At 35.0% G+C, this 22,967-nt stretch overlaps 1 protein-coding gene across 2 annotated transcripts; it reads left to right on the top strand.

The window, feature by feature from the left end:
- The first annotated feature begins 1,616 nt into the window (after positions 1 to 1,616).
- Positions 1,617 to 22,689, top strand: RARS1 (arginyl-tRNA synthetase 1). 2 transcript variants are annotated; one of them, XM_026696340.2, is made up of 15 exons: positions 1,617 to 2,227; positions 4,127 to 4,261; positions 6,152 to 6,346; positions 9,935 to 10,046; positions 10,410 to 10,507; positions 11,748 to 11,869; positions 12,202 to 12,322; positions 13,508 to 13,637; positions 14,374 to 14,478; positions 16,270 to 16,448; positions 16,874 to 16,983; positions 18,635 to 18,740; positions 19,585 to 19,757; positions 20,954 to 21,201; positions 22,484 to 22,689. In XM_026696340.2, the coding sequence occupies exons 1-15, from the start codon at positions 2,183 to 2,185 to the stop codon at positions 22,591 to 22,593; spliced, it is 1,989 nt and encodes a 662-aa protein (XP_026552125.1). In that variant the 5' UTR covers positions 1,617 to 2,182; the 3' UTR covers positions 22,594 to 22,689. The 2 variants fall into 2 exon arrangements, with proteins under 2 accessions (XP_026552125.1, XP_087780687.1); XM_087924561.1 differs by lacking the exon at positions 1,617 to 2,227 and adding an exon at positions 2,374 to 2,586.
- The last annotated feature ends 278 nt before the right edge of the window (positions 22,690 to 22,967 follow it).

Below are 22,967 nucleotides of genomic sequence, written 5' to 3'. Positions count from 1 at the left end.
ATATGTATTGTCCTAATGCAATTTCTAGACACTGCTCAATACTGTGTTGTGAATTTTTAAGTGTTTCCATGTGATGGAGAAAATATGTTTGGGGAAAGTGTCAGTGTATCTTCAAGATTTTTAACAAAATAACAAACTGGTAATGGAAAATAAAAAAAATTTTCCAGGAATGGTGGAGAAGGTCAAACTCGAATTTTGCAACTACTTACACCTCAATTGTATCTGAAGCTCTGCCACAGTCAACAATGAAGCATTATGTAAGAAAAGACCCTTTGCCCACTGCTTGGCTTCCCAGTTCCTCACATCACCTGTCCCCTATGTAACTCATTCAAATAATAGCTTTAGTATGGTGACTTGGCTTATGGCTCTGAAATGATATTTCAGTGTACAATATGCTGATTGGGGAAGGACTATAGCATTGTCTACAATACTTACACATTTTGCAAAAGTTCTCTCAAATATCTTACTGCAACAGGGACAAATCCCTTGCACTAAAAATGAGTATACATTTTTTGAAAGCGAGCGGACATCTGGAATTTCAGTGGTATGTTATGGAGGTGGACAAATGGCACAAAGCACTCAAACATCACTTTTATTTTCTATGTGCCACCCACCAGCATTGTGAAAAGATACACAAATTCCTTACACATTTCCTTATGGTATCTCTCCCCCTACCAGCTCCTCAAAAATTGCAGTGCAAGGATTCCAGTAGGTACAAACTCATAAGTAGGTCCTTTTCTATTCCCTGTTCGGAACCTAGTTAGAAAAACTGTCATTAAAAATGTCTCATTTTCTCTCGTTGCAATTGCATTGTGCTTTGAGAATGCTCTTGAGATGGTTAGAGCAGTAAATGTTTGACTCTCCTTTTCTCCTGGCCACTTTTTACAGAAGCACAATTGAGAGCGTTTTAACAAACTGCATCACTGATTTGGTAGCAGCAGTGCTTCAGATAAAGAGTCCATACAGAGAGTGGTAAGGACAGCCGAGATTATAGAAAGTATGCTTCCTGTTATTCAGGATACTGCTTATAAGCACTATGTGCTTAGAGCTCAAAACATTGATGGAGACCCCACACCCACTTCATGGTCTGTTTCTGCTGCTCCCCTCTGGGAGGAGGTTTTGAAGTATTTATAGCAGGACTACCAGATTCTGTAACAGCTTTGTTCCCTATGCCATCTATCTGGCAATCTGGCAAGATTTGTTTTTCTCACCATGTAGATGTATACATCCGAACCATGTTGTTTCTCTGTTGTCATATATCTGGGTTTATATATAATTTTGTATTCATTCATTCATTCTGTCACGGTTATTATAGTGTATAGGGGAGGCGGTGACTCTCTGAGAGTTGTATGCAATGAAATTTTAATGTATGCCAATTAGTGTACATTAAGGTGACCAATCGCCCTCCTTTAGGAAGGACAGTCCTTCTTTTGCAAGTTCTGTCCTCTCTCAAAAAGTGTCCTCCTACATGTCTTTTTGATATTTGAAGACTAATCTGTAAATCTCCATATTTGATTGATGCAGATCCAATCCGTTGTGTGCGATGTGACGTATTTGTATTTGACATGACGATTCGTCAAGACTCGGTACAGTGCAGTGAGATGCGATTATGAGACGCATGCGCTCCGCATAGGAGAATTGTTTTGAGAGTGCGGCACGCGCAAGTGGCTTTTTTTTTCTCTTCAATTTATTTGTGTTCCCATTGTAAAAAAAGTCGGTCACCTCAGTGTACATTCAAAGTGACAAAGTTATTATTCTAGTCTATTGTACTCTACCATGAGAGTAAACAGACTACCTCAAGCGGTAGACGCCGGACAGGTGCGAGTCTCTTGAATCGCCCTGGCCATTGTTTCCTGCAAGGCTAAAGTTGTTTCGCACGCTTCCTAGACAATCGTTTTTTCTCGTGCATTACACTTTCCCCGTAATTAACTTACAGTCTAGGTCTTTTTTTTTCTTTTTCTTTTAACTCCAATATTCTCGTCCTTGGCGCCAGGCGGCCAAGAAGCCTTTAAAAGAAAAGCAACGGCAAAAAAAAAAAAAAACGTTCCGAAGCGACTCAATAGGGGGCGCTGGAGGGAGCTGCGATGCGCTTCCTTCCTCGGGTCCTCTATTTCTCTCTCTTTCTTTCTCGCCTTGGTGTCAATGGTAAGTTCCGGTTCCGGCTAGCTTGTGGTTCGTGAGAATGGCAATGCAAGCGGCGGAGTGGGTAGAGCGGCTGCAGCGCCAGGTCAGAGGCTCCCCCGGGTGGGTCGGGCGCGGTTTTGGGAGAAAACAAAGGGGCAAGCTTGGAGCAGGAGGCAGCCGGGAAGAGGCGCCGGAGAGCCTCTTTTTCTCTCAGCCGGCTGGGCTTCCGCTGCGGACGCGTGGCAATGCTTGGACCTTGCGCGCGAAAGCCTCAGGAGGCTTTTCTCCTTTTGTCTCCTGGGACTGTATTTCTATATCTTTGGCCGGGCTTAAAGCGGGGCCATGAGACGAATTTCCTAAAGCAGAAGGTTGAGCAGGGAGTGGAGCGCAACCTTTGTTCTCCGCTCGACTCCGTTGTGCCAGGCGAGAGAAGGAGAGACGGCATAGCGAAGACAGGCTTCAGTTAGAACTGTTTTAAATTTTGTATACTTTGTCAGTGGCCAATTGATCGGCAAAAAGGAATAATATATGGCAGGTCTAGGGAAGAAGAACTTATAAAAGCTGGTTAACTGCTGCCTCACCTCTTTCTCTTTCTATCCCTCCTCTCGTTTGTTAGACGTCTTTCTGTATTTTCGTTTTTATTTTCTTCAAATAAAGGGTGCATGTACATAACGTAATAGTGCCATTTAGTGCCAATAACCGCCATTTGCATGTGAATTCTGCTGGTCACTAGTCCTCGACTTACAAACAGTTCACTTCGTGACTGTTCAAAGTTACAGCGGCACTGAAAAAAGTGACTTATGACCATTTTTCACACTTATGACCATTACAGCAACCTCATGGTCATGTGTTTTACATTGACAACTGACTCACATTTATGAAGGTTGCAGTGTCCCATAGTCATGTGGTCTCCTTTTGGGACTTTGTGACAAGCAGTCAATGGGGAAACCAGATTCCCTTAACAACCCTGTTACTAATTTAATAGCTGCAGTGATTCACTTAGCAAATGTGGCAAGAAAAGTTGTAAAATGAGGCAAAACTCACTTAACAAATTTCTCACTTAGCAACATAAATTTTGGGCTCAATTATGGTCTTAATTTGAGGACTATCTATTTACCGCCCAAAACATCAATTAAGTTAGTTCTTTTATGGAACAAATTTAGTTGTTTGATGAAAAGATGTATGGTAAAAATTGAATGTGTTATTATACACCTATCAATTTATCCTTACTTTTTCCCAAACTATGGCAAGATTGACATATCCTGACAGCAAAGGAACGAATGTCAGAAGTTAAATAATTCTGCACTTGGCTATCATAAACTGAATTGCATGATTTTTCTCTATAATGAAATGTTTTCCCCCTTTCCTGTTTTTCTTCAGTTTTCTTTTTATATTAAAGCAATAAAATATTGCAAATAAATGCCTACCTTTCCAGCAATCTCCAAGGAAGCCAAAATAATTCCTATCAAGACTGAAAAATAGCGAGATGGATAGCAGTATATACATTTAATGAATAAAATAAAACCTATAAAAATTAAATGAGTAAACATGACATTTCTCACAGTGAACTTTTCACATAAAAGTGACAATCGTTAGCAGCTTCTTTCTTTGCCATGTGGTCATTGTACTTATTCTTTTAAACATATCAGTGCACTCATCTATTCTTATAATAATTTTTACTGATGAATAAGGGAAAAGATTAGTTATTTCCATAATTCATGACATGAAAGCTTGATTAAAAATTGCACGTGTTTTAATAGCAGAAACCTATTTCAAAAGCTATTTATTCCTTCAGTAGGCTTGGTATTAGATTGATACTTAAGACATGAGGTTGAAAAAAGATACAGATTAATAGATGACTGAAATGAGCAATGTTAATTTACTATATATGTTTTCCTAAGGTATATAACGTTCTATATATGGTGAAGAAATAAGAATGGTACACTTATTTAATTGAGGAAATAAACTGTAATATTCAAAAAAAATCATTGTTGCTTTTTAGGAAAGAGAAATCAAGTTTTTGACTGCAGAAATAGATCATTTGAAAAACTACGGATGCTTGGGAGCTTCACCAACCTTGGAAGAATTGCGGGAAGAAAATGCAAAATTAAAATATCGCTTAAATATCCTACAAAAGGTATGATTTTGAAGTTTTTGGACAGCACAAACATTGTGAATAAGGAACATAGACTTTTCTACAGATCTGAAAGAATCATTTTTATGAAAATCATGTGCATGTATGCTTTTAAACTGCTGGATAGGTTTCCAAAACAAAAAGGACCACTGTGTCAAAGCTGAATAATTTCAAAATAGAAGACATTACATCCAGAAATGGTTAGTGCACAGCAATAATATAGAAAATTATCTGAGTTGTTTTTTTTTTGTTTGTTTAAAGTTAAGAAAGGGTTAATTAGATTGGTACAAAATTAAACACCATATCCAAAGCAAGAAAATGAAAGCAGAAAGGTTGTGGGAGAAGAATTACAGTGGAAAATAACTACAAGCAATTTTCTCTCGGTATATAAAAAACCTACACACCCCTGTTAAAATGCCAGATTTTTGAGATGTAAAAAATCAGACCAAAATAAATCACTTCAAATTTTTTTTACCTTTCATATAACATGTAAGCTCACTTCAAATTTTTTTTACCTTTCATATAACATGTAAGCTGTGCAATTCAATTGGAAAACAAAACTGAAAGCTTTTAGGGGAAAAATAACAATAAAACTATTATAATGTGTCGCATAAAGATGCACACCTTTAAACTGATACTTATTGGGCCATTTCAAAACTGATCATCTTCTGGTGAAGCCATTCTTTTGCTGATTTGGAGGTATGTTTTGGGTCATTATAGGCGAAATTCCTCTTCATCTTCAGCCTTTTAGCAGAGGCCTGAAAATGTTGCACCAAAATTGATCGATATTTGGAACTGTTCATAATTCTTTCCACCATGACTAAAGCTCTAGTTCCAGCTGAAGAAAAGCAGCCCCAGAGCATGATACTGCCACCTCTATGTTTTGTTGTGGTAGACTACGTTTGGTGATGTGCAGTGTTGTTTTTGTGCTAAAAATACTTTTTGGAATTATGGCAAAAAGTTCAAACTTGGTCTCATTAGATCATAATACATTGGAGAGGCATCCAGTTCTTGATTATGTCATTCTTATGCCATATGTTTTCCCCTTTAAGTTATGAATGTGCTCATTGTGTTCCATGGTACAATGCTTGGAAATTTTTTCTACCCTTCTGACTGATACCTTCCAGCAGTGAGATCCTTTAGATACTTTCTAAGCTCTTTGCAGACCATGGCTTTTGCTATAAGAGGCAACTGAGTAAAAATCCTAATGGAACAGCTGAATTTTATATATGCTTGATCAGAGTCACTTCAATTGATGTTAAGTGTGTCCTGACTATTTTGAATGTGATTGGTTAATTCTGAACATCGCCGCCCTAAGAGCCTATACACAGTTATGTAACCACATTATTCTATGGGTTTTTTTGTTATTTCCCCCACCCCCAGGATTTCTGGTTTTTAAATTGAATTGTACAGTTTATATGCTAGATTAAAGATGGAAAAATTTGAAGTTATTTATCTTGGTCTGATTTTTTTACATCTGAAAACCTGGTGTTTTAACAGGGGTATGTAGGTAGTCTATCCACTATGTTGCTATTCACAGTGTAAGGGTTTTCCCAAATAAAAGTCCTCCACATACACACACAAATGGATAGAACCAGATAGGGACAAAGCATTCAAACCTATCAGGATTGTTTCTGTGAGGTGTGACACATCATGTAACAATGGAACTTTTTCATTTGTTGTAATTCAGAAACATAAATATGTGTGTACATGACCATCTAATTTAAACCATTTGTGGAATTCTAATTTGAAAAGATGGGAAATGAATAAATATGACTTTCTTGTTATGTTTATAATTTGAAATTGCATTTTGAATTCTTAGCTCCATGTAATGATGTATTCTTATCTGTTTGAATTAATTATTAAGTAATTTTATTTTGTATTCCTATTTAGAGCCTCCAGGAGGAAAGACATAGAGAAAAATCATTCAAAGGCATGATTAATATCAATCACAGGATTCAAGAAATTTTTAAGGCAGCTATCAAAGCTGCATATCCTGATTTAGAAAACCCACCATTGGCAGTAACACCAAGTCAACAGTCCAGGTTTGGTGATTACCAGTGTAACAGTGCTATGAGCATATCTCAGGTAATTGATAGTATGTGTACTTTTCATAGATCTTTACTGCTGCATCTCAAACAGATAAGATTATCACGACCTACTACCATGCTGTAATTTGAGTGTCCAATTAGACAATTGATCTGCTTTTATTAGACAGTTCTTTTTCCGTAGACCTGCCATATATTATTAAGCCTTTGAATTGGGACAATAACTTGAAAAAGTGTAGTCACGTGAATAGCATGGTTTAGTGATATTATTTTGGACTTCAGGACTTCTCAAAATTTGGTTTGGTGATTACATAGCCAAGAAATAAATATTTCAGTGGAAACTGTCAAGCTGTTTGCTGTATTTATTTTAACTCTTCCTACATCTTTTTTATGTGTGCACTTTAAAGCAGATAACTTAGTAATAATACATACTGAAAGGAAAGCAGAAGCGACAAAGGACAAGATTAGCAATTTAACAATTTAAAAAAAATAAAAGTAGCATTAATAAAAATTAGGAGAGGCTTTTAGGCCAAAAGTTTTAAATGTTATAGTGAAAGGTCAGCAAAGATGTGCAACACATCTTTCTGGGAATCGAGTTAAAGATCATATTTATTGTTCCAAATAAATGTGGGTATGACTTCTATAAGAGGATTTATATGGATGATTTATTTATATAATATGTTTCTAAATAATCTATTGCTTTTACCCCTTCCATTCTTGGTCTGAAAATTGTTAAACATATACATTTGAATGCAATAAATAGCAATATAAATTTTCACACGTATATGTATAATTTGTGCTATTGCTTTTGGGAGTAAATAATATTAGGCAAAAAGGCAGGAAAAAATATAAAGAGCAGTAAACCAAAGAAATTAAGACACAAGAAAGAAAAAAGAAACATAAGTAAATGAAGTTTACACAAAGATCACCCACTATAAGGCAAAGACCCTTGCAAATCATGCTTGCCTTCAGACTCCCATATATCAAATTATTTTGTTCTTTTAACTTCTCATCTCTTTTAGAATGTCATAAATGCCATCCAGTCATTACTATTTTCTTAGTATTTCAAATTTCTCTTGTTAGTATTTCCTTTTTTTAATCCCATTAACTTTTTGTTCATTATTTTGTTTGGGATTTGATCACCACAAACAGTGATCTTTGAAAAATTAATTTTTGTATCCATGCTTGTCCTTGCAACACAAAAATATGTTCAAATTTGCTGAAAACAACTCAGCTTCTTGACCAATATAGCTTTGTCAGCATACAAAAGTACACGCATACTCACATTACTTACCAGCATCACACCACAAGCATACATTGTAAATCCACAGTTACACAACCAATGAGATCACATCTCTCTCTTATTATTCATACTCACCTCTTTTATTCTTTGAAATAATATGAGAGGTTGCATCTTGAAATGCAAGAAGAATAAATGATGAAGAACATGCATGGTTGCATGAATGAAAAGAAATATGTCTATGAAAGTGGAGAAAAATGAAAGGTATAATAGATTTGGGTGAAAGTAGTCCAGTCTTGTTAGATATATGCAGGAAAGTGAAGATTTAGGTTTAATTATGAATGCAAGGGCCTAAACATATATATAAGAAAATACACATAGAACAGAGAAGGAATAGAATATTCTTTATTGGCCAAGTGTTATTGGCCACCCAAGGAACTTGTCTCTGGTCAATAAGCTGTCAGTGTATACAAAAACAACAAAGTGATAAGTCATAGATCATAAATCATAGTTACAATCATAAATTATAAGATACAAACAAAAAGGATAAGTCATAAGATACTGATACGAAAAGGTAGGAAAGATGAGGAAGGTGCGAAGATGGTAGCAGTATAGCCCTTCTACATCTTTAGGTATATAAGACAGTGGTGTGGGACTTGTCTTTAGCAGAGTGATGGCATGGGAGAAAGCTGTCTTTGTGTCTAGTTGTTTTGACATGCAATGGCCTATAGCGGTGTCCTGAGGGGTGAAGTTGAAACAGTTTATGTCCAGGATGTGAGGGGTCTGTAGATGTTTTCTCAGCCATTTTCTCATATAACATAAAGCTTTATCTAAGATTTTTATGTCATGTAAAAGAAGATGTTTGGAGATAGTTGCATATCAACACTCAAATGGTGATAATGAATTTAGAGATGAGTTCAGGAAAATGTATTCTAAATTCATATAATTAGGAGAAAAGCTACTCCGAACAAAATGGCAGAATATAGGAATAGTGGGTCATTTAGAGATCCAAAAATAAGGGAATTTGTTATTTTTCAATGCATATTTTTCAATGCATATCTTTCTCAGAAATAAATAATAAGATGACCTTTATTATCATTTTTTTCTGTGGGCACACTGGCAAACTAAAAATGAAATTCTGTTTTCTATTCTCAAAAGTGTACACATACATAATATATATATATATATATATATATATATACCTACACCCTAACATATAAGTACATATAAATATTAATCACTGCCCATCATTAATACATAGCAGAAAGAGGAAGCTGAACAGTTTGCAAGTTTGATATGGTATCACTTATATGTGGTATAAGCAGAAGCCTGTTCGTGTGATTGTGTGCAAAGGATATGATTTTACCACTTATGGTGAAAGAATAATATAAGTAGTGAAGGATACTTTTATTTCCTTCATTTAATTCATCTTTATTATTTATTTCCATGTCCTTTACCATTTACGATTTGGATCTATAGATACCAGTTTTGGTCAACGAAAGCTTACATGGAATTATTTTTAGTAAAAATAAGAAAGAACACATTAGATTATCACTCTCCATTATAGCTATTCCATGTGCAGTTTCCCTACTAATCCTAAAGGTACAATAATCAACCATTTTAGCCACAATGTGCCACAAGTACAATCTAGGTCTTACAAGCCAACATGCTCTTGTTTGCATCTCACTAGCTGGGATGCTTATATATTCCTAATATATTCACCCATATGGATACAACTTTTGTAATGGTCTATCATCAAGTGTGATTTTTTTCTGAACCCCTCGGTTGACTTTCATTCACAATATAGCGTTCTAGTAAGTGGAAGGACAAACATGATTCTGATCATTCTTTCTACCTTAATAATTAATCACCAAATACATAGATGTACTTCACAGTATATTTTGAAGAACCAGTCAACGCGTATGAAGTAATCTAAAGAGTTAATTTGTTAAAAGGGAACAGTCCAAAAATGAAAGTGTAGAATCAGAATTTTGGGATCAACTACAGATTTAGCTCTTGGCCTAAATAGTAGCAATTTCCTTTTTTTAAATGTCCCATAGTTAACTATAATAACACACAAAGTTTTGGAAATGTGACCATGAAATGGAAGCTGAACTGATCTGGTTTAGATATATCAAAATAGAATCACAGCTATTTGGTATCCTCAGTTTCAGATTCCTGAAAGTATGTATAAATGACTCTGTTTCCTTGGATGTTTGGAGCATTTTTTAACTTGTGGATTCCAAACAGGTTTTTTTATAAAATAAGAGTACCTATTATCTTTGTCAAAGCAGGTTAAATGTTGGGTCTGTAGGATGTTGACCATGGTATTGTGTGCCTGGCTGTGTTTCCAGTCAATAAGCAATTACTCTGACTCCTTATTTTCAGATACTGCTCAAGACTAAGGAACAAAAAGTAAGCCCAAGGGATATTGCTGACAAGATTGCCAGAAATATTCCAAACAATGATTGCATTGAGAAAATTGAAATTGCTGGACCTGGTACAGTTACTCTATCTTTAATATAAGTAGAAACAGAATTTGCTAGCAATGTATATTATAATAAAATTAAGTTAACAGTATCATGTTTTGGCACTTGCTGAACATGCTTCTCTCTCCCCATAACTAATTATTGAGTAAGTCTGTTAATAGAGGAGTGTATCTATTTGGTATAAGTATGCATAGTTTTTTTGGCATACTTTCATTTGTCTTGAACTAAAGATTTATATTGTGATTACAAATATTATACTAATCTGCTGCATTGTCTACAAATGTTGTGCTAATCTGCTGCGAAATATTTCATTTGTAAAGAAAATAGATGTGGATATATTCTTAATGACCATTTTAATTTTGATGACTCTAAAGGTTTCATCAATGTACACTTGAAGAAAGATTTTGTATCGAGACAGCTGAGCAGTGTGCTAATGAATGGAGTTCAACCACCCGCTTGTGAAAGAAAAAAGGTGAACTATAAATGGCTGTTGATATCTTATCTTGTCCAGTAAGTTCATTTTGGCTTTGCCAAAATTGAATGTTTTTTTTTAAATATGTTGTTTTATTTGAGCCTCTGTACAAACACTTTCATAACAATGAAACAGGTCTTTCATAGTATTCCAGGAAAGAGAGCTAGTGACAGAAAAATCAGCTCATGCTTATAAGCATAGAAGAATATCTATGACCTTTAGATTTTGATCCAGATTAAAAATACAAGCTTCCAAAAATTCTGTCCTTTTAAATATAAAATTGTGTTATTTTCTTTTCAAAGGAACATTTGTACAAAACACATAATTTATATAGAACCTGAACATACAGTATGTATTTCGTTTATTTGATTTTTATCCCACCTTTTTTATAGATAAGGTGGCAAACATACATAAACTCTCTTCTCCCATTTTCCTCACATGGACAACCCTGTGAAGAAATTGGTGTGAGAGATGATGATTTGATGATTTGATGTCACTCAGCCAGCTTTTATGCCCAAGGCAGGGCTAGGACTCACAGTCTCCTGGTTTCTAGGCCAGCATCTTAACCACTACACCAAACAAGTTGTATGTGTTGTCTGGTTAGTGCATACATGGACTCCACAGATAATGGAATGTGTGTTTGTGTGCGTGTATGTAGATACATAGATATAGATATATCTTCTGTATGTAGTAAACATGTAGAGCAGTATACAATTATGTTCATATTTGTTGAGGTAATTCACCATTAGGAGAATGAGAGCACACAGGGAGACGTAGTGAAATTAGTGAAGAATAGCACACAACCAGCAGACAGATACACTGTATAATAAAATGTAGGTTTTTACTTCCAGTAAACGGTTAAGCAAAGTTCAACGAACAGTCCAAGTGATTCACGGTTAAAGCAGTCAGTTTTCAGTCCAGGGATAATCCAAATAACAAAGTCCAGTATCAAAAAACAGTTCAGTAAAAGACTCACATCAAATCCAAGAATAACGACGATCAGCAACAGTCAATAGGGAAATGCAGGAACAGCAACACTCTCAGCAACAACAGAACAGAACAACCCAGTTTTCTGGCTCCATCTTATGGCTGAGAAACCATACCCAATTACAATTTCAGCATTCCCTTAAAGAGACAGTATTAAAATGTCTATCCTGGTTTATATTTTTTCCAACCCAACTGTTAGGTGACTTACATTCCTAACATTCTCCCCTTTTCATTCTTCATTCCATATGAAAAGGTGGTGATTGATTTCTCTTCCCCAAATATTGCAAAAGAGATGCATGTTGGACATCTGAGGTCAACTATAATTGGGGACAGCATATGCCGTCTTTTTGAATTCATGGGACATGATGTTCTAAGGTATGTCATGTTTATTTATGGGCATGCTCATAACGTATTTAGAGATATAGTGCTTCTCTTTCTGTGAAGTAGCCACACTTTATTTTCAATAATTTGTATGACACAAATGTATCAAAGAAATGTAAGAACTCCCCTGACTTGTAGTCAACTATGTTAATTAAGGAATAAGCCCACTGGAAATACTATTGTAGTTACTTATCTGGCACAGTATTTTTAGCCCCAAACACCACAGAACTCTAGATGAACCATTTCAGTTAGATTAACTGAAATAGTGTTTTCCAATGTAAAGATTACCTGTACTTTACACTTTGTTTATTTTTCTTGTTATCCAGATTGAATCATTTAGGAGATTGGGGCACCCAGTTTGGGATGCTTATTGCTCATCTGCAAGATAAATTTCCAGATTACCTAACTGTTTCTCCACCCATAGGAGATCTCCAAGCTTTTTATAAGGTATTGTATCCACAATATTTGTTCCTGTTATTATAATTGTTTAGAAAATGCTTGATGTTTTGCACAGTATTGAAACAGTATGTTTGTTTTTCATTTTCATTATTTCTTAATATAGTTTTTTTTGTTAGAATCTTCTTAAATTGAAAGAGGTCAGTACAGATGATTACATGAGAAAGAATCATTATTGCAGCAAGTAATATTTCCAACATTTATTCAGAGCTTTTACTAACTGTTATTCTTAATTAGAGGGAAAATAGTATGTTTAAAGTTGAATCAGTTCAATCCAGTAGGAGAAACTGCAGATACAGTCATCATCTGCATATGTAATGTTAAAGAATGGGGGGAAAAATCAGTCAAATAATAGTTAATGCCATTGACAGCCTATTTCTGGGGATTACAGGAGGCAACAGGATGGGATACTAGACTAAAATCTCCTTAGATCAATAGGATATATGTTTATGACCATCCAGACTACATAAACATTTTTCTGCCAAAGAGGTATTGATGGAATGAATCCAGAGACATATGATTGTATCCTTGCATGATGGCGTTACTACCAGAGTTAAAAGCGAGTGTGTTCTTTCCACTTCTGAAGGAACTGTCCCTGAACATACAGGATTTTGCTACACATTACCCAAACAAAAGTAATGATTGGGCAAGGAGTTTAAGAAGACAATGTCTGTAAGGCTGCAGATATTTTTAGACAGTAACTCAACTCTTTTTAAAATTATATGCATTTAGATTGCTTAAAAATCTGCACTTCTCCATTTCTAAGCATGGGATGTGTGATTTTAATTCCAGTGAGAGCAGATTTTTATTCTCCACTTCTTTATAGAAGAACTATCATGTCAGCAATTGAAGATTATGCAGATTAATAGCACAGAAAATTTCCCATGAATACTCAAATTCACATACAGTAAACTCATATGTGAGTGAGGATTCCCAATTTCTCTTCAGTATTAGAGCTGCAACTTATAGTGTGCTTACTTTCTGCATTTGTTAAAACATGATGAAAAGATCAAACAGTTAAAATAGCTGAAATTGCAATTGAGATAGTTATGTTTATTAATTTGAAATTTAATTAATGTTGCTCTTTTTATCTACTCTAAACATTAATGCTGCTATTAATACTTTGATTGGATTCCATTTAATGCACATCACAGCATCTTTATATTCTTAACCAAGGAATCAAAAAGAAGGTTTGACACTGAGGAAGAGTTTAAGAAGCGTGCATACCACTGTGTGGTCCTACTGCAGAGCAAAAGTCCAGACATCATTAAAGCTTGGAACCTCATCTGTGATGTATCCCGAAAAGGTGATTTTTGAAATTTTGATGGGTTTATCTTGACTCCTTTTGAGCATTTTCTTAGAAAAAAACTTTTTTAAAACAGTTGTGACTTGAAATTATTTTTGTAGAGCACTGCTGAAGCAAAAGAATTTTGAATGTACCATTTATGGTGGAAAATTTTGAGAGGTGGATATAAAGTTGCTCTTCTATGAGACCAAGATCCAGTCTATAATACCAAACTTTCCAGTGTTTTGGGTCTTCTAACTACTAACATATGACAGCATGAAGGAAAAAAGGGAGGGAGTCACCTCAATAAAGAATGTCCTGAAACAGATTTCTGTCCACTGTTTTTCAACAACGGTTTGCATAGGGAAGATTATAGTTGATTTTAAGGCCTAGTTTCTTTTTTATTATACAATTTTATTTGTAGGAAGCTCTCAATCAAGTGTGTGAAATTTTCAGTTTTTCTCTTGCTTACCTTTTCTGAGTGCTTAATATTATTCTATATGTCAATGAAGATTCTCAGCTATCCAGGTAGAGTTAGAATTACCTATGAGAGGAGAGGATACCACTTTAATTATTACTGTGTTTTAAACTGATGACAAAGGCCTTAGTGAATTTCAAGATGAACCCAACTTTTTAACATTGCTTCTTTTCCATATAATTTGCTGTTGTACTATTCTAATCACTAGATTTTCAACTTAAGTATTTCAAATTCTTCACTTCTGTGTGCTTAGATTTTTTTTTTCCTCCTCTTGATCAGAATTCCAAAAGATCTATGACTGCTTGGATGTTTCCATCATAGACAGAGGAGAATCATACTATCAAGATAGGATGCATGAAATTGTAAAGGAGCTTGAAGAACGAGGTAACACATCTGTATTGGAAGTTAAATAGCTGACATATGTTTAAAATTATAATCCATTTAATGTATGTTTCAGACCTTCAGGAAAGTTTGCTTTTATTAAAATGTTTTATTATACCTAATCAGTAAACCTAACTAGGTACCATTAGCCTGAAATTCAAAATTACTTTATTTTTCTTTCATTTGTCATGAATTTAGAGAAGTAATATACAACTTTATTTCACTGATTTTACCTGACACAGGATAAGATTATCAAATTTGCTTTGTAGCATCTTTTCAGAGAGAAATTGTGACAAGCCAAATATCAGGATGACACCAAATACCATGCAATATTGTTTGCAATATTTTTATAGCCTTATGTAATTTCAATGATACAAAAAGCAAAAGAAAATGTTTGTATATGCACATTTTGGATAGCTAGTATAAAGAGAAGTTCAGACAAGTAAAAAAATGGGTTAATGCATGAGTGATTATATAGAGACTCTTTCTTGATTAGTCAATTTCTGAGATAGCTATTCTTTGATAAGATGTTTTTTCTATTTTATGTTATTCCCAGTTTACTCCTCGGTTGGGCAGCTTCCAAATACAGAGATTACTGTTTTGTATCCTCTGGTCTGGAAAGAAAGCATTAGATTGCAGCTTGCTGACAGTAAAATTGGGCAGGATCTTTGACCTCTGATTGGTTTTTTTTGTTATCCTAGTTGTTAATAAATGTCCATATTAGATGTAAATATCTCCCATGCATGATAAGCCAATGTTGTTTGGGGCACAATGTTGAGATGAGAATCTTCTATGTACAATATGTCCTTATCTATTTGAAGTGTTGCTAGTTTCTAACAATTTCCAATTGTTGCCATTCCATCTCTTAAAAGTATTCACTAACTAAAAATTAAATCCTTCATTTACCCATTAAGATGGCCATCTATAGCTCCATGGCATGATTAACCCCAGATATTTTAATCTAGGCCACCTAAATTCAACATACAGTGAGAAAGTTACCTTTGAATTACACACTGTAAAATACTGAAGACTAGTAGTAGTTGTTCTCCATAATTCTTTCATTGTGTTTCATCTCTTTCTGAACCAAACAAGTTGGATTTTTTTTTGCTTCTTTTTACATTTAATTCTGAGTCCAGTAACTAACAATATCATTGCTTCCTATGTTTTAGATATATGACTTCAGCTAACAGTATTTGTTGTATTAGGAAGCTAAATTTATAATCTGGAAGTATTTAATACTGGGTGATTCTTTTGTGAATGATTAATAATAAGATCTATGGGTTTCTGATTGCTGGAACATAGGAATTAAATCAATCTACTCAAGATAGAAAGTAATAGATGTTACATTTGGGAATATAATCAGATAAATTGTTCTTGATTACATCTGGAACAAAGCCTTATGTGAGAACAGAATGAGAGTTAAATTGAGTCCAAAACCATTTGCTACATTGTCCGCTGATTCTTTTTTAAAATTTCAGGCAACTGGATGTTTTGTTTTTCCTCCTTTAATCAAACTCTAAAATCAGAAGTTAAGCCCATCTCAAGAGATAATTACCATAGTTGCATTAGAATTGGCAGATGTAGAAATTTTAAACATTTGACTCCATTATCTATGCCTGTTTGCTTGGCTTGGAGTATGGCTTTATGACAAGTTTTGTTGTAAATCTTCATTGAACTGGTTTTTATTTATACATTTTTTGTGTATATATAAAAAAGTGGAATTGCTTCCCAGACTTTAATATAATTTTCCATCTGTTTTTGCATGGTTACCAGTAATGAATTTTTTATCTTTAGGGTTTCTACAAATGGATGATGGCCGGAAGGTTGTATTTATTCCAGGATGTTCTGTTCCTTTGACAGTTGTGAAATCTGATGGGGGTTTCACATATGATACATCAGACTTGGCAGCAATAAAACAGAGGATTTTCGAAGAAAAAGCTGATTATATAATTTATGTGATAGATAGTGGGCAGGTGAGCTTCTCTAACCTGTGTTTTTTCTGTTTTGTAAAATGTTTTGCTTGTAGACACTGATGTGATCCAAAGCAGATCTAGATATACTGTTCATTTAATTCTCCCTCCCATTTCATTAGTTCCTGTAACATTTTTGTCTGTTATTTTTACCCATTGACAGCCCATTAAACATAAATGTATGAAGAAACACAAAATACAATCAGTTATTTATGCTTAACTAATTAATATTCTAATATATTTTTAATATCCTGAACAAAAAGAATCTAATCATTTTGAGTATTGAATCCTACTGGGAGGCCGATTCCTTCCTTGGTTCTCAGGACAGTTGCTCCCATTGCCTTCTCTGAAACAAGGCACATTTTATTAGAAACATTTTTAGACATCATAATTAACAATTGGTACTTTAATCCTGTTTTGTTTTGCAGTCTGTTCACTTACAAACAATATTTGCAGCAGCTCAGATGATTGGCTGGTATGACCCCAAAGTGACCAAAGTAATTCATGCTCCTTTTGGAGTGGTATTGGGAGAAGACAAGTAAGTGTACAAAGTATTTTCTATTTTTGTTGGAGAGGTGGGAAGTGTATGGGAATGTGTATGTCCCTTGAGTCTGTCTTGACTGTTAGTGACTATCTGGATCAAATCCTTACAATTTTCTTGCCAGCAATTTCAGAAGTGCTTTACCATTAGTTTCTTCTGTCTGATATAGAATAACTGAGATCACCCAGCTAACGTCACAGCTAAGCAGGATTAGAACTCAGAATTTAATTGTTTCTAGCCTATTGCTTTAACTACTCAACTCTTCTTCAGTATGCCTTAAGCTAGATTCTATTGTTAATCTCACTGGAGGAATTGATATCCTTATTTAAGGAAGATTAATAGCGAAAAAAAACTCTTATTGATTTGGACCATGCAATATTCAGGCAGTTTTAAGGAAATAAACTGTTTATATCAAATATTCAGTTTTTTTAATTGGATGCTTTTGAAGCTGCTCCTTTTTCTGAGCTTCTGCCTGAAATGAGGCCAGTATCAATCTAGAATCTAGATGGATGAATAGTCTGACTCTGTATAAGACTTTTTTTAAAAAAAATTCTGAATAGTTCTAGCATCAATTCAGTTGTGACATGTATTTTGCCTTGATTTTTTAAGCATATTATTCTTGCAGGATGATTAGAATGATGTTTGGTTGTACATTCTGCAGCTTTACTTTGAGCTATAATTGAATTTACTGTATATATAAGCTATTAAGAATAGCTGTGTAAAGGCAAAAGATTTATACGATCTGAAGAGAAACCAGAGTATAGAGTATAGAATCAATGAAACCTACTGTTTGAGGAATGGAACACTCCAGAAGGCTTTGGATCAAGATCTGTGTGGTCCAGAGGATGAATGGAACACTTCTGAAGATTCCATTTCTCTAGACCATACTGATCCTGGCCTAAAACAAGCTTGTTTTGTCTGAAGCATCAGTAATTTCTTTCACACGATTAACTTGGAGCCATTGTGGCACAGTCATTAGAATGCAGTATTAGAATGCAGGAGTTCGATCCTGACCAGCTTAAGGTTGACTCAGCCTTCCATCCTTCCGAGGTCGGTAAAATGAGGACCCAGATTGTTGGGGGCAATTTGCTGACATTTGCAAATCTCTCAGAGAGTGCTGTAAAGCACTATGTAGCTGCATATAAGTGCTCATCTTACTGCTGTTGCTAACTTCTGGAAAACTACCAAACCATGCTTGAAACAGCTAAACCAGTTGCTGGAAAAAAGACATTTTATTACATCTAAAATAGAATACTAATGCTTATCATCATCATATAATTAGGCTTATCTATTTAGGAGTGCAGGGAGAGTTTGATTCCTAGCATACCCCATTAAGACAACTTGTGACATTAATTGAAAAAAGTGCTCCCTCCCTAAATTAATTATAATATTCCCATGTTCAAACTAAAATTTAGCTTTAATTAATCCTCTTAGTTTGAGTCTGGGTATTTACACTGAAATTAAAATTTAGATTCTTTAAAATCCATTCATTTTTTAATATAATACCTGTCACCATGGATACAAAGAGTTGTCTGTTTGGGATGTCACCTTCATGCTGTTAAAGCATGAACATTTACATTTGGAATATAACTTTTATTTAAATGAGATACCATTTCAGGAAAGTAATAATTTTCATCCTTTCTATAAGAAAAAAGTTCAAAACACGTTGTGGGGATACAGTACGACTGATTGATCTTCTTGAAGAGGGACTGAAGAGAGCAATGGATAAACTGAAGGAAAAAGAAAGAGATAAGGTAATGGATTGCTTTTTTTTTTCTTGAATCCAACATAGTAATTTTGCCTTTATGCAGCATGCCCTACACTTTGTATTTTATTTTGTTTAAATTTACTGGAATTTTGTTTTGCTAATTGTATTTTTTTTTTTTGTTAACAATGAACATTGTACTAAGATGTTCCATCTTGGGTACTGTTTCATAATGCTTAAAGCTATCATTGATGTTTAAATGGGTAGGGAATAGAGACAAGATCTACCAAGATATTCTCTGGGAATTCATACATTCAGAGATTAATTTTTGCTCTGGTCTGTATATTGTTGTATTATCTTGGCTTTTCAGCAGATGGCAGAACACCATAGAATGAAGGATAGGATAGGACCACTTTTATATTGATTTTTTTTTGGGGGGGGGGTGTTTCACTGCTAAGAAATGCTTTTGTACCTTACCCCAAGTAGAATGATAATTTAACTTTCATTGGTGACCAAGTTTTTTGCATATATAAATAGAGCTTATGCCAACATCATTCAATTGTTTTAGGGAATTTTTTAAAGCCACTTGTAGAGTTGAGCTAAACTGTGTGTTGGAAACTTGGAGACTGCAATCTTCCAGCAACTGTCTCCAAATAGTAGCTGGAAATGATATAAGTTTGTTCATTTATAAGGTGTCATTTGATGCTACTTGACTGTTTTTGAAAGTGATATGTTTTATCTAATCTTTTCAAGCCTTTATAGTTGTATATGACTGATATACTGCTTTTCTTGTATTTGTTCATCCTTTGTGTCTTTATCTTGCTGGTCATTGATGGTGATTAAATAAACTCATTCATTTGTTTGAAAAAAAAATGGTTTGTTTGTCTTAACAGGTTCTTACACCAGAAGAATTAAAGGCAGCCCAGATCTCAGTTGCCTTTGGTTGCATTAAATATGCAGACCTGTCTCATCACAGAATAAATGATTATATTTTCTCTTTTGATAAGATGCTTGATGATAAAGGAAATACTGCTGCTTATTTACTTTATGCCTTCACTCGAATCAGGTAGATATATTATGCTTTTATGTTTCAAGTTATCATGTATGATAATATATAATATGGGACAATTAATGCCTTGCTCTACATTTAAAGAAAAACTTTACCTAATAGTCATTTTTAGGACACTGGGGCTATGCTGATATGTGCTAAACTAGCTAATTTGTTAACTATAAAAATGGAATTTAACTGTCAGTATGTTTAACAGTCTTGCTTTCACAATCTATAGCTATGGACATACATCACTAATTATTTTATTGCCCAAGAGAGCCGGAAAAAAATAAACATTTAACTTTAAACTTTAAACATGAAAAGCAACATACAGCCCAGTCAGCAATATATTTTGCTTTAAGGATAAGATTTAGTAATTTGATATGGTAATCTTGGACATACTTGCGTGGCATGCGTAGTGATTGGAGCACAAAAACCTATTACAGTTCTGCAATTGGGGTTCAGTAGGAAAGGGCTGCTGAGGCATGTATTGAACCTGCTGGGACCTCCTTCAATCAAATACGCCTTTTCCTGCTCACTTGGCACAGGCTAAGGAAGATATGTGGCTTATTTTAAGGAATTTTTAATGTGTATTCATGAGATCTTGCATAAGAACTCAAGATGATTCACATGTGGTTGTTTGATACCTTGCTCCATTATTTTTATAGAGCAATTGATGCCTAAAGTGGCTGGTGTAGCTTATACAGGGTTTACATTAACTCGGGACTTGTCAGATATGAAACATCAGTTCAACTTGTGAAAGTTAAATTAAATTGATTTATTGCCCAATGCATAGCAATATTCTCAACTAAGGTCAGCACCTGGTTGGACCTAAGGGGCAACAGGGGCAACAGACTATGGGTCAACATCTCTCCAAGTATTGGACTTACTTGTCTTGTGGTTATGTAGGGATTCTTGGGGTGATCCTTATTTTCACTCCATCCCCAAGTTCAGGCATCCTTTCTGCTACAGGATTTACAGCATTTTCAAAGTGCACCTTTCAAGACGCAATTCTATATTTTAAGAAGCAGTATTTAACAATATTGTCAAAACGATGCATAATAGCTAGCCATCCTTTTGGGGTAAGTCAGTAATTTGTTATGTCTTTGTTCTTGCGTCACACAATCTTTTGGGGGACTGCAAATAAAGATGTTTTTCTAGAGAAAGAAGGCTTGATCCCTTGGCATCTAATCTAAGGTTTATTTCTGTGACAGATCTATAGCAAGAGTGGCTAATATCAGTGAGGATAAACTACAAAAGGCAGCTGGAACAACAGAGATCATACTGGATCATGAAAAAGAATGGAAACTAGGCAAATGCATTTTGAGGTTTCCTGAAATCATCCAAAAGTGCTTAGATGACCTTTTACTGCACACTCTCTGCGACTACCTCTATGAGCTAGCCACCACATTTACTGAATTCTATGATAACTGTTATTGTGTGGAAAAGGATAGACAAACTGGTGAGTTACACCTTAGTATTTTGAAAGTAAAGTGGGACAATTGTGTGACACCCCAACAGTGATAGGATTCAAAAAGTTTTACCATCGGTTTGCTGGATATGGCTTGGGGGGCACGCTTTGTGCATGTGCGCACACTTTGTGTCCACGCGGGTGCCAAACATGCACTTGGCGCAGATGCAGAGGAGTTTGTGCAGGCGCAGAGGCATTCCAGCTCAACCTCCTGCAAGCCTGCACTCTCCCAGTAGCTTCACCAGCTGTCGCGTGGCACTCTGATCTGCCGCACAAAGCAGCTGCACTTCAAAAGCAGAGGATAATGGTGAATATGGGAGCCCAAATGGTTGCGTGGGCCCAGTAGCAGAGCGGCGGAGAGAACCAGTTCGGTCTCTGCTGCTCATCGCCGCTACTGGCTCAGCAGAACCAGGCTGAACCGGTAGAATACCACCACTGCGCCCCAAGTTTGACAACTCAATAAATACAAAGATTTGTGAAAATCTTTCCTTTCAAACCATGTTGGATAGAACCTCATACTGAAAAATGAGACTTTTTGTGCTAAATATGCTTTCAATTTTCTATTTTAGAAAGGTATTTATTAATACCACAAATAAAATTATAAATCCTTTGAAAAAATCCTGCCATGATTGCAAAATAAATACATGGTTGGATAGACTGAATTTAAATTATAGATGCATTGGATCTCTTATGGATACAAAAATTTGAACAGAATCATCACAAAAGTAGAGTACTGCAGATAGACCTCGACTTAAGAACACGATTGAGCCCAAACAACTATTTCTATTGCTAAATAAAATAGTTGAGAGGGTTTTGCCCCTTTTTTATTACCTTTTCTTACCACAGTGAAGAGAATCACTGCAGTTTTTAAGTTAGTAATGAGGTTGTTAGGTGATTCTGGCTTCCTCATCAACTTAGCTTGTCAGATGGTTGCAAGAGGAAATCATATGACCTCGGGACACTGCAACAGTCATAAATATGAGTCAGTTGCCAAGCACCTGAATTTCGATCACATGACCATGGGGCTGCTGCACTGGTCATAAGTCACTTTTTTCTGTGCTGTTATAACTTTGAATGGTCACTAAATGAATGGTTGTAAGGCAGGAACTACCTGTAGACTGTTCTTAAACTTAATATGTGATAAATTAACAGGAACTGATTATAACTGCCTGCATAATGTTGTGTTATTGAATCTGTAAAAAAGCCAAAATATGTATTTCTGAAAGGGCTGCATCTAATATTTATTTTTGTGCTGTGTCTGTTTTGTATCTAGGTGAAATAGTGAATGTGAACATGTGGCGAATGCTCCTGTGTGAAGCAACAGCTGCTGTGATGGCCAAAGGTTTTGCTATCTTGGGAATCAAGCCTGTCCAAAAAATGTAATTAGAATGACTTTTAAAAACTGTTAGAAGCAAAGGATAAACAGTTTCTTTTTTCCTTGCCAGGATTAGAACTTAATAAAAATAACAGATACTCAGATTGGATTTTCTCTCTTTTTTTTTTTTTTTTATGGGGCCAGAGTGCTTGCAGTTGTGTTTCACCAAGTTAGATGTCTTTTCAGCCACAAAAGTTATATGCAGAGACAATCTGTATGCATTTTAAAATTTGCATAAATTTGTCATGTTTGAGCTCAGTAAAATGGAATATTTACGTCAGGCTTGTGCGATTCTAAATGAAAAAGGGATCATCTAGCTCTTTCTGATAGTTTACCAAGTCATATGTTGCAGAAATTGAAAACATACAGTGTTATAAAATAC

Source organism: Pseudonaja textilis, chromosome 2 (assembly GCF_049901715.1).
Source record: "Pseudonaja textilis isolate UNSWEBS1 chromosome 2, rPseTex1.2, whole genome shotgun sequence".
Classification (NCBI taxonomy): Eukaryota; Metazoa; Chordata; class Lepidosauria; order Squamata; family Elapidae; genus Pseudonaja; species Pseudonaja textilis.
The sequence above is the reverse complement of the archived record's forward strand: the minus strand, read 5'-3'. Positions and strand labels throughout refer to the sequence as shown.

Bases quoted from the DNA above. Each gene is read 5' to 3' on its own strand.
- RARS1 (XM_026696340.2), top strand. From the start codon at position 2,183: ATGGCAATGCAAGCGGCGGAGTGGGTAGAGCGGCTGCAGCGCCAG. The intron at 4,262-6,151 runs GTATGATTTTGA...ATTCCTATTTAG, and splicing joins GCTTAAATATCCTACAAAAG to AGCCTCCAGGAGGAAAGACA. The intron at 21,202-22,483 runs GTGAGTTACACC...TTTTGTATCTAG, and splicing joins GGAAAAGGATAGACAAACTG to GTGAAATAGTGAATGTGAAC.